This window comes from Asparagus officinalis, chromosome 5, assembly GCF_001876935.1.
Source record: "Asparagus officinalis chromosome 5, Aspof.V1, whole genome shotgun sequence".
Classification (NCBI taxonomy): Eukaryota; Viridiplantae; Streptophyta; class Magnoliopsida; order Asparagales; family Asparagaceae; genus Asparagus; species Asparagus officinalis.
This window is the reverse complement of record NC_033798.1, coordinates 107,288,442-107,301,114: the sequence shown is the minus strand read 5'-3', so window position 1 is coordinate 107,301,114 and position 12,673 is coordinate 107,288,442. Positions and strand designations below refer to the sequence as shown.

Below are 12,673 nucleotides of genomic sequence, written 5' to 3'. Positions count from 1 at the left end.
CAGTCATGTACCAATCGCAATATTGATAAATTTCTCGTCCCATCCATGAAATTGCAGCGCACGCATGTTTGCAGGGAATGCGGGTGATGTCCCAGGACCTGCAAGAACAAGTCCGATTCTTCAAATCTATGTGGCAAGTTTTATTAGTTTTATTGGACTCGACCTCCACAATATCTTCTGTCGAATGTTTAATCGCCAAGCAGCTACCATACTGAATGTTATCACTCAGCACCAACTCCGCTTCCGGGCATAAGTATCCAGACCATTTCTGACCCAATAGCCTCCTTTCATGCATGCGCTCCATTATTTGCTTCCGTATGGTCTCAACCAAAGGTAAGATTCGCAACAATCATGCCTTTCTTATCCAGCTGTTGAAGGACTCAGCAACGTTTGAAGTAACATGGCCATACCTTAACAACAAAGCACTAACATTAACAATAAAACCATAAACTAAACATTAAAGGCCTAACCTTAACAACAAATATCCTAAACTTAACAGCAAAACCCTAGCAGAATAACTCTAACCATAACAATAAAAATCTAACCTTAACAGCAAACTGTAGGATAACTCTAACCTTAACAACTATAACAGTGCTGTAACAAAATAACGTTGGGACCAAGCTATCTTACCTTATACCAGGAAAATGCGCGTTTGCCCATCTCTCCGGGGAGTATTCCATTACAGTGACATAAGCCCTGTGATCGATCGCTGCCAATTCTTTCATGTCATTATCCCATTCAGATATTGTGAACTTATAAGCCGCAGATTGTAACAGCTCGCCCAACGTAGTCGCAACATTTGCCTTGTACCCAAAATCCTTCATCTTCTTTTTGAAATTCTCGACTAGATGCAGAACACACCTTGAATGGAATGCATCTGGAAAGAATTCCTCGACTGCTGCCCTGATACCCTTGTCGGCGTCTGAAATCATTACCAGTCGATGTGGAGGTTGATAAGGATTTTCCCTATCATACAGTAACGTCCATAATCCTTGTAAGAACCATTTCCAGTTAACCTCATTCTCTTGGTCGCATACGCAATAAGCTAGGGGAAATATTCCCTGGTTGCCGTCATACCCAGTAGCGCTAAGTAGTATGCCTCTGTAACGATCTTTAATAAATGTTCCATCCAAAAACAATAGAGGCCTACACCCAGCAATGAACCCTTCAATACAGGCATTATAACTAATGAACAGTCGCCTGACCCTCCCGTCATCAGCATCAATAACAACACGACTCCCTGGATTAGTTGCATGCACCATGGATTCATACCTGCATGAATATAACAACAAAGCAGTACATTTAGCGAAGGATTCATAACCATAACAAATGATCTTCAAACTTCACGACCAACACGTATACTTAACGACGAACCAATAACTTTAACAACTAATACGTATAGTTAGCAACCAAAACGTAAGCAGTAGATTTAGCAAAGGATTCATAACCATAACAACTGATCTTCAGACTTCACAACCAACACGTACACTTAGCGACGAACCAATAACTTTAACAACTAATACGTATAGTTAGCAGCGAAAAGGTAAGCAGTAGATTTAGCAAAGGATTCATAACCATAACAACTGATCTTCAGACTTCACAACCAACACGTACACTTAGCGACGAACCAATAACTTTAACAACTAATACGTATAGTTAGCAACCAACACGTACACTTAACGTCGAACCGCCAACTTTAACAACTACTACGTATAGTTAGCAACCAAAAGGTAAGAGTGATTTCAGAAGAATAAAAAAGATAAGGACCATCTCAGTGAATCGTAAGCCTCATCATCGTCACCGAACAGGTCCTGTTGAGCTGTCTCCTTGCTCCACCACGCTTTACTGTAGTTAATCTTGATGCCAAAATTAGAGAGCATGTCGTTCTTGATATCGACCGCACGAAGATCTGGCCTAACCTTCAAAACAGCTTGTATTTGGCTAGCAATGAACTTCCTTGATGCCCTTGAGTTGCCAGCATTTGCTCCATGTTGACCGCAGGTGTGGGTAGACTCGAAATTCTTTATGGACATGATAGACGAATTTCTGAGCGGGGAAGCAAACAACATCCAAGGGCAACCATGTGTGTGTTTGAATCGGCAATAGACTCTTATGCGTCTTTGTTCATTGTGGTAAAAATCATACTCGAACCGTTTAGCAATTGAATAGTATTGAAGTGCTAATCTAACTTCAGCAGCACTATCAAATTTCTGACCAACTTCACGTATGGAGGTGTGCCACTCAGTTGGGATCTTTGTTTGGTGATTAAGCATGTCTTCCAGCAGCATGATCGAGTCGCCGGTGGGGTTGTCATTAGGAATACGCTCATCATTACAGGTTTGGGTGAACGGGGTATCTGCGCACCGCGAATTTTCTGTCGGTATTGTCCTGAAGTATAAATCAAAATACATAGCCTTAGCAACGAACTGATAACCTTAACAACGAACTCATAAACGTAACAGCCAACACATATCCTTAACAACTAACCCTTATACTTAAGGGCAGACTCGTGACCTTAACAACAAACGCATATACTTAACATCAAACACCTTAACTTAGCAACCAACTAGTATAAGTAACAGCCAACAAATAACTTTAACAACCAGTGCTTAACATAACCTTGACAACCAACACATTACCAAAGCAACCAATGCATGTCTTATCTTAGCAACCAACTAGTATACGTAACAGCCAACAAATAACTTTAACAACCAGTGCTTAACATAACCTTGACAGCCAACACATTACCAAAGCAACCAATGCATGAGGTTAACAACTAATGGCAAAACCTATCAGTGAACTCAAAAGGAAATCTGGAGTGTAATTCCTACGTAGTTTCCGCCGTAGTCTGCGTGTTCTGCGAAGTTGAGGATTCCGCAGCGGAGGTGGCATACAAATTCGCGTCTGTAAATCCATTACGCCGACAATACTCGAACATCAAATTTAAGTCGTCGTCATTGTCAATTGAAATGCTGAATTTCTTTTCCCTTTCGCATATGAACTTCAGTGAAAGAGATTGCATTGGTATTTTAAGCCTTTCCGCCACTTGATATCTCAAGCTGATTATTTCTGTATTCTCTTTGATAACGACGAATACACTGTCACCACCTTTGTTGCTTTTTGCCTTCGTTACCACGCATAGAAGAGATCCATCCGCCATTTTATTACAGGGAGTGGTTGAAGAATCGAAGAGGCTTTTATTGAGGAGAATTAAGTGGAAGGAACAACTTAGTTTGAAGGGGAATATAGCTGGTGATAATATCTGATGATAATTTTGGAGGGAAATGAGAATTTTCCCCCCAAAAAAAGTCATTCTAATCACCATTTAATGCCTACAGTTGAAACGATGGGTTTCCGTCGTGAGAGGGCGACGAACACAGGCTGCAAAGGGTATTTTGGGCATTTCGAGCGGGGTTTAAACGGAGTTAGGCCTGGGGATTCGTTTTGGGGGCTGGAAGAAAATCGGGGGCGGTTTTGGGGGTAAAAGGCACGTTGAAAAAGTCTTGGGGGGGCAGAGCACGTTTTGGGTTGTTTTGGGGGCCGGAAGCAATTTTCCCTTTTTTATTTGGTTCCAAGGTGAACAGTTAAAAGGCATGGTGATCATTGTTCTTGAGCAATTTTTTATTCCTTGAAATGTGAGCATATAGGGATCCCTAGTACCACTTTTATCAATTCAAACATTTACCAACTTCCTCTAATATTGTTTGTGCTGGGGGACACAATTGTTGCCTACTAGGCACCAAGTAAAACTAGCTAGCTCTTTATTAGTGCTTGGTAGAACTTCATGTTTCTTCACTTTTTGTTTGATTTTGTTGACAAATGGAGACCAACAAAGATGAGGTAGGGTTTAATTATAGATTAACTAATAGAAATGTGCGCATGGGAAATCTGTGTGGCTTGAAACTTGTTCAAAGTGGCTCTATAAAAAAAAACTTTTTTGGAGAGGATCTTGTGCTTTTGACCAATTTTGTCTTGCATTAGTTAGCTCTTTTGCTCTCTGATTGGCCTATAATATTATTGAATTGGAGAAATTTGCAAATCCTTCTTAAATGAGATTGTTACATTTTTCAATTTGCAGCGCATTTCAATTTGTAGTGCAGAGCATTAGATTTTTCAATCTGGGTCATGAAAAATATGGGGGGGGGACGCGATTGTTCTTTCTCCTCGAGCTAGCTGGTGTCTTTACTGTGTTTGTCGGTACTGCTTAGTCGACTACTGTGGAGAAACAGATGTGGGTTTCAGCTGTTCCTCGCGGGGCGCTTAGTGCACGTGGTAACTGTGTGAGCATTGCTCTTCTCGAACAAAGTTGTACTTGTGCATGAAGATAGATTCATGTAAATTTGATTTGATTTAGTTTCTGTTAGAAATAGTTCGGATGTTCCAAATTCTTTATCAGTACTACATCAAAATTCACGATATGGCAAAGATTAAGAAAATGTGTTTTTATGTTTTAATATGATTTTGATTAGGGAAAAATGCTTCCAGCCCCCAAAAGCTAAGGAAACGTGCTTCCCACTCCCAAGACTTTGTCAACGGGTGTTTTACCTAGGGGTGTGCAACGGTCGGTTCGGTTCGGTTTTTACCAAAATTTAAACAACCGAACCGAACCGCCTATAATTCAAAACCGAACCGAACTGTTGCAAGTCGGTTCGGTGCGGTTCAGTTCGGTTTGTTCGGTTCTAACTTCATCAAACTTCTTATCAAACAACAAACTGTGTTAAAGAAAAAAAGGATATCAACAAAGTAGAAGATTATGAAGCATTAAATACTGATATAATGATATTGTTTTTAACCCATAATGATTCAGAAAATGAGTTTAGCGTTTGAGTTTTTGACTCTTTGGGGACGGGTCGGGTGGGGTTTGAGATCAGAATGGGTAGTATTGCACTATATTCGGTCGGTTCGGGTCAGTTCAGGTTGAAAAGTTTTCAAACCGACCCGAACCGTCCTACTCATAAAACCGATTTTTTCGGGTCGGTTCGGATCGGTTCGATCGGTTTTTTCGGTTTGGACCGAACCATGCTCAGCCCTAGTTTTACCCCTAAAAATAAAGATTCTGTTCTCTGAACCCCCAAAACACAAAACCCAAGACATTAAAATATGTGAAGACCATAATACCCTTCTCTCTCTCTTTCTTTTTTTATTAAAATATGATGAGGATTGTTTTATTATTTTTGTTTTCTCTGTCTCTTTATCATGAAGTATTGAGATGATAGTTGAAATGATTGATGGGGATTATTTTATTATTTTCGTTTTTATTATTTTGGTTGTTTGTATTGGGAGATTGTTAAAGTTATGGGTTAATTGTTAATGTTACGAATTAATTGTTAATGTTACGGGTCAATTGTTAAGGTTATGAATCCTCTCTCTCTCTCCTTCTTTTTTTATTAAAATAAGATGAGGATTATTTTATTATTTTTGTTTTCTCTCTCTCTTTATCATGAAGTATTGAGATGATAGTTAAAATGATTGATGATGATTATTTTATTATTTTTGTTTTTTATTATTTTGGTTGTTTGTATTGGGAGATTGTTAAAGTTACGGGTTGATTGTTAAGGTTACGGGTTGGTTGTTAAGGTTAAGGGTTTGTTGTTAAGGTTATGATCATGATGTTACTTTGATGATATTAAAATGATTGAAGATGATTATTATTTTATTATTTTTGTTTTTTATTCTTTTTGTATTTTTAGAATATTCGTTGTTAAGGATAATGGTTGGTTGTAAAGGTTATGCATTGATTGTTAAGGTTACGGGTTGGTTGTTAAGGTTAAGGGTTTGTTGTTAAGGTTATGGGTTTGTTATGTAGGTTACGGATTTGTTGTTAAGGTTACGGGCTTAATTGTTAAGGTTACGTGTTTAATTGTTAAGGTTGCGTGTTTAATTGTTAAGGTTACGGGTTTAATTGTTAAGGTTACGGTTTATTAATTGTTAATGTTACGGTTTAATTGTTAAGGTTACGGGTTTAATTGTTAAGGTTACGGGTTTAATTATTACGGTTACGATTTTAATTGTTAAGGTTACGAGTTTAATTGTTAAGGTTACGGTTTAATTGTTAAGGTTACGGTTTAATTGTTAAGGTTACGGTTTAATTGTTAAGGTTATGGGTTTAATTGTTAAAGTTACCGGTTTAATTGTTAATGTTACGGTTTAATTGTTAAGGTTACGAGGGAGAGAGAGAAGGGATCCATAACCTTAACAATTGACCCGTAACCTTAACAATTAAACCCGTAACCGTAACAATAAAACTCATAACCTTAATTAAACCCGTAACCTTAACAGTTAAACCCGTAACCTTAACAATTAAACCATAACATTAACAATTAATAAACCGTAACCTTAACAATTAAACCTGTAACTTAACAATTAAACACGCAACCTTAACAATTAAACCCGTAACATTAACAATTAAACCCGTAACCTTAACAATTAAGCCCGTAACCTTAACAAAAAATCCGTAACCTACACAACAAACCCATAACCTTAACAATAAACCCGTAATCTTAACAACCAACCCGTAACCTTAACAATCAATGCATAACCTTTACAACCAACCATTATCCTTAACAACGAATATTCTAAAAATACAAAAAGAATAAAAAACAAAAATAATAAAATAATAATCCTCTTTAATCATTTCAATATCATCAAAGAAACATCATGATAGAACGAAAATAATAAAATAATCCCCATCAATCATTTTAACTATCATCTTAGTACATCATGATAAAGAGAGAGAGAAAACAAAAATAATAAAATAATCCTCATCATATTTTAATAAAAAAAGAAAGAGAGAGAGAGAGAGAGAGAGAGAGAGGATTCATAACCTTAACAATTGATCCGTAACATTAACAATTAATTCGTAACCTTAACAATTAACCCGTAACTTTAACAATCTCCCAATACAAACAACCAAAATAATAAAAAACAAAAATAATAAAATAATCCTCATCAATTATTTCAACTATCATCTTAGTAAATTATGATAAAGAGAGAGAGAAAACGAAAATAATAAAATAATCCTCATCATATTTTAATAAAAAAAGAAAGAGAGAGAGAAGAGTATTATGGTCTTCACATATTTTAATGTCTTGGGTTTTGTGTTTTGGGGGCTCAGAGAACAGAATCTTTATTTTTGGGGGTAAAACACCCGTTGACAAAGTCTTAGGGGGTGGGAAGCACGTTTCCTTAGCTTTTGGGGGCTGGAAGCATTTTTTCCTTTTGATTAAGACTCGATATCTTGACGAAAAGCAGACTAGTGTTTGAACTATATAAAAAGTGATTAATTTGTTGATAACTTGTGTGTCATGAGGAAGATATCTTCTGGACATATACAATTTTGTATTGAAGAAGATATCTTTCGGACATACAATTTTGGATCGGAGTTGGTCTTTGAAACGGACTAAATATTAACGGGACTAAAGAGACGGCTGTAAACTTAAGGAAAGACGATTGTCTTTTCGGAATAAAATTATAAGTACGCATAAGATACAATAACGCAAAAACTGATTTGGATGTAGTTTAACGGCATGTCTGTTTCAAGCTGGAAATCGGAAAACACCAAAATCTCCCTTCACAAATTAAAAAAATGCTAAGTTTGGAAAGGGGTGTTTGGATTTCTTGATACATTATCATTCGTCATGATTTTGAGAAAACCAACTTTGCGCTGATCTTTTAGCTCAGAAATGGGTGAAAAAGTATTATTGGGACAAAAAAAATAGTGCTATTGTTTGACTTTCTTCACTTACAGTTTTCTATTTTTCAATTATCATCCAAAACAGTGGATTCTATACCAAACAAATTCTCCATATATTAAGGTAAAACAAACAAAAATATCATTTTCTAAGAAACACTTAGGGGATGTTTGCTATGTGGCTTAACATGGATGTATGTAATTGCTTTTAAAAAATTATAATTAAAATCGTGGTTGTTTGTGATGGATATTAAAGAGGATTTATGTAAGGTATAAAATTCAATCAAGTTTTGTTTGGTTGTACACGAATTTTGTTGAAATTATGTGACTAAATTCATAAATACTATTAAAATCAGCATAATTTTAGGGAATTGTATTCGATGCATTAATCTCAAGTGGCAATCCCAAATCCGTGGCTAAAAAATAACAAAAAACAATGTATTCGCTAAAAATCCTTAATTTTTAACTTGTAGGTCCCTTTTTTTAATCTAATCATGCAAAATGCTTAAAAACAAACAACTCCTTAGAAACTCATGGAAATGCATTTTAGAGTCTGAAAATGCTTTCCTACTATTTCAAGAAAATAACCAAACAGCCCATGAGTGACTACTTCAGATTTTCTTATTTTATCACTACATCAAAATTCAAGTTATAATGGAAATCAAGAAAATATATTTTAAGATAAATTACACTACAGCCCAAGAACTTTTAGCATTTTGAAATAAACCCCCAATAACTTTCAAAATCACACTTACATCAAGAACTTTTAAAGCTTTGTAGTAAACCTCTAATAACTTTCAAAATCACACTAAACCCCCAATACGTTTTGCAAAAAACCTCGCAAAATTAACATCGTTTCATCTGACGTGACATGTGCAGCTCCCGTGAATTAAAAAGACCAAAAATACCTTTTGCAGAAAGCCCTGAAGTTAGCATCATTACATCTGACATGACATGTGCAGCTTCTGTGAATTAAAAAGACCAAAACACCCTTTATATAAATAAAAATCTCTTTATGAATTTTTAATAATTTCTTAAAAACAAATATCTTTCATCTTTTGTCATTCATTCTCTTCTTGCTCGTGCGTGGATTTTGGAAGCTAAATACTACATTTTTTACTGAAATTGTCATTCAAAATGTCTTTTCTATATATCTTTTTGTTTTAATTTATGGGGGTTATCTGCAAAATGTGAAAATTTATTGGGGATTTTGTGCAGTTCCAACAATTATTAGGAAGTTTTTTTTTTTTTTTTTTTTTTTGATTTTGAAAGTTATTGGGGTTTTCTACAAAATGTTGAAAGTTCTTGGGGATTTAGTATGATTTTGTAAGTTATTGAGAGTTATAGCAATATGCTGAAAGTTCTGGGGGTTTAGTGAAGTTTTCCCATATTTTTTTATTTTAATATTATGTATTGAGATCCAATAGTCGTAATTGTCATTTCTGTATTCAATACGGACTACCGTTCGAACTTTAAAGTGCCTCAATTTATTTTTAACTTGAGTGTCATAAAGAAGTTGATTAACTATCATGAAGAAGATATCTTTTGGTCAATAGTCATTTTGGATGTGATTTTAAACAAAGAATATTGCCCTTTCTACAACAAAATTATAACTACGCATGAGATAGCCTTAGTAAAACATAGTGCAAGACTTTCAAATTCTCTATCGTGCATCAAACTATAAATTTTTTAGGCTTCCCAACGAGAGAGTGTAGCTTTGCTATGTAACTTATTGGATTGTTCCATCATAAATAAAAATTTATTAACAAAATTTGCTTTTATATTTTAATATGATTTGATTGAGACCTGATAGCCATAATTGTCATTTCCAAATTCAATAGTACAGGTTAAGTGTTTGACCTTCGAAAACGTCTTAATTTAAAATTTTCTATAACTTGTGTGTCATACAAGAAGATGATTTTTTTGTTTGGGTCACATACAATTTGATGTTAGTTTTTGGAAACATAATATACGTTAATAAAGTAATTGGAAAAATATAAAATTTTGTATGCACTTCTTAATTCATTTGACCAGCATATAGATCCAACAACTATGTAGATAATTATTTTCTAAAAATTTAAACAAAATTCCGTGAGAGAGAGAATGTCAGTCAAAGGATGACCAATTTCATTAAGAATTTTCTCTAAACCTACCACTCCACCAAAATTTCGAAATTATGTTTACAGCTGACAGTTATAATTTCATATAATCTACCACTCCACCAAAATTTCAAAATTATAATTACAGCTGTGAGCTATAAAACATGTGCCCACTAGGTTGGCCAAAATTTGGTCCCAGGAAACGATAAGGGATTTTTGGGTTTAAATCCAAAATTTTACTCTCATTTATTTTTAAATCCACATACTTCTATATGTACTCATAGACTCAAAGAAAACTTTCTTTTTTAATCTTTAAACTCAAAGCATTAAATATAGTTTTGCATATCTTCAATAGAAAATTAAAACATCCCAAAATGTCATTGTGTTCTTGCTACTCACTCTTAATTCATAACCATTATTTTCCTTTTTCTCACTTTCGTCACTCTTTCTCCGCCTCTCTAGTTTGGGCTCCCTCAACCCTGTGTGCCGCCCTCCTACTCCCTCTGCTCCGCCACCTAATTCCATCTTCTCCTAACCCTCAACTCATTCACTTTCCCATCATAAGCTTGTTATGCTCTGATACCACTTGTTGTGCTTCGAGGAACCAAAACAAACGTCGAGAGAGAAGGCCAAACAATCTAAAATAACGACACTAACACAAACAATAAATTTTATGTGGTTTGGCTTGCCTACGTCCACGGGGCAAGAAGGGGACGAGTTTTCACTAATAGAGAAGAAGAATACAAACTGAGATTACAAAATCACACAAAAACTCACTAATTAATCTCACCAACTAATCTCTTAATCTCTCAAACAAAACCCTAACTAATAGCTCCAGAAAAAACTCTTTTCTGTGCTCCAAATATCCCATTTTCCTCTCTCCCAAAACCCTAAAACGTGTGTTAGTATTTATACCAAACACCAATACCAAACAGATCAGGAAACCCAAACCAGGCCCAAAATCCCGATCCCGTCGACCGACATATAGCCCCGATCAACCGGCCAGAAATACGAAATCTCAACAAAATCAATTACAGGGTTTCGGTCGACCGACAATGAACTCCGGTCGACCGGAAACGTGTACACTACAGGGTATTCTTTTGGCCTTTTGTTCGGACGATCGCGAGGATAAGTCGGTCGACCGTGAACCCTATCCGGTGGACCGGACCACATTGTCGGTCGACCGAAACACTGTAATTGATTTTGTTAAGATTTTGTGTTTCTGGCCGGTCGACCGGGGCTATATGTCGGTCGACCGGATCGGGATTTTGGACTTGGTTTGGGTTTCCTGATCTGTTTGGGATTGGTGTTTGGTATAAATACCAACACACGTTTTAGGGTTTTGGGGGAGAGGAAAATGGGATATTTGGAGCACAGAAAAGAGTCTTTTCTGGAGTTATTGGTTAGGGTTTTGTTTGAGAGATTGAGAGATTAATTGGTAAGATTAATTGGTGAGTTTTTATGTGATTTTATAATCTCAGTTTGTACTCTTCTTCTCTATTAGTGAAAACTCATCCTCTTCTTGCCCCGTGGACGTAGACAACTTGTCGAACCACGTAAAATTCATTGTTTGTGTTAGTGCCGTTATTTTGGATTGTTTGGCCTTCTCTCTCGGTGTTTGTTTTGGTTCCTCGAAGCACAACAAGTGGTATCAGAGTACAACAAGTGGTATCAGAGCACAACAAAGCTTACATATTATAGTTACAACTTAAGCTGCTATATTTATAGCTTAACATGTTATTCTTACAGCTTAATCTACAATACTTACAAATTAAGCTGCTATACTTATAATTTAGAAAGATTTTATAATATATCCTTTATAATATATCCATAAATTGTCACATGACACAGAGAGATGTAGGACTTGGTAGGTGTTTCTTTTTATTGTTTGAAAATAAAAGAAGAAATTTTTATTAAGAGAGAGAAGATGATGATGTAAGACGACAGTTAAGAGATGAAAGATAAAGGGTGTTCAGAGAGGGAGAGAAATGGATATGTTGGGCACCGACACATTCACTTGTAGCGAAAGCGATCACCTCGAGAGAAAACCCTGGTTGAATTTACACAAAACTCAAGCCAACTTCGATGTTCCTGTTTTGATATGAAACAAGAACATAAGTGAATATCTCAGCGAGGTGAGATATACACTCTTCCAGATATCAAATCTAGATTTGAATATTGAGGGGATGACAAGCAATGACAAATACATAGAAAACAATACCCAAAGTAAATGAGGTGAGAGATATACGTGGTTCGGCAAACTTGCCTACGTCCACGGGAGGGGTGAAGAGAGATTCCATTATGATGGAGAACACCGACGACTTGCACAACCCACAAGCTCGTTCCAAAGATGATGCTTTGATTTTACCCAAGAGAAGATGACATATTTCTTGTACAATCTCTCCAATAACTCTCTCTTTTCTCTCCTCAAGATCTCACATTTTTCAGATCTGAAAAATACTTTTTTTTTGTTGATGACATCCCATCTACTCTACAAAAAAACCCTAGGAACGAAGTTCCTATTTATATCAAGGAAACAAGGTTCAAAATAAAAACAACCCGCCCGCTCCAGTTGCTCGGGTGCCGAGACGCCTCGGGGTGTCTCATGCGCTGAGACACCCTGAGGTGTCTTGCGCTTACAGGATACGACGGTGGAGGAGAGGGAGGGAGAAGGCATGGTGAAGAGCATGGCGAGAGGCCTGACCAAAGAGTTAGAGGGAGTGGAGAAAGTGAGAAGAGGGAGAATTATGAGATACGGGTAAAGAGAGAGGAGGAAGGAGACAAGGGTATTTTAGGGTTTTTAAGATTTTTTAATAAATATTGAATAAATATAAAATATATTTGATGTTTCGAGATTTAAGATAAAAAGAGAGTTTTTTGGGTG

At 36.1% G+C, this 12,673-nt stretch overlaps 1 protein-coding gene across 1 annotated transcript; it reads right to left on the bottom strand.

Annotated features, from left to right (window-relative positions):
* Positions 350-2,033, bottom strand: LOC109842320. The gene is made up of 3 exons (XM_020411212.1): positions 1,768-2,033; positions 631-1,272; positions 350-410 (listed from the first exon to the last, which is right to left on the bottom strand). Exons 1-3 carry the CDS (start codon positions 2,031-2,033, stop codon positions 350-352), a joined length of 969 nt encoding a protein of 322 aa, XP_020266801.1.

Coding starts and splice junctions, on each gene's coding strand:
- LOC109842320 (XM_020411212.1), bottom strand. CDS start 2,033: ATGTCCATAAAGAATTTCGAGTCTACCCACACCTGCGGTCAACATGGA. Junction 1,273..1,767: donor GCTTACGATTCACTGAGATG/GTCCTTATCTTT, acceptor ATATTCATGCAG/GTATGAATCCATGGTGCATG. Junction 411..630: donor GCGCATTTTCCTGGTATAAG/GTAAGATAGCTT, acceptor TTTGTTGTTAAG/GTATGGCCATGTTACTTCAA.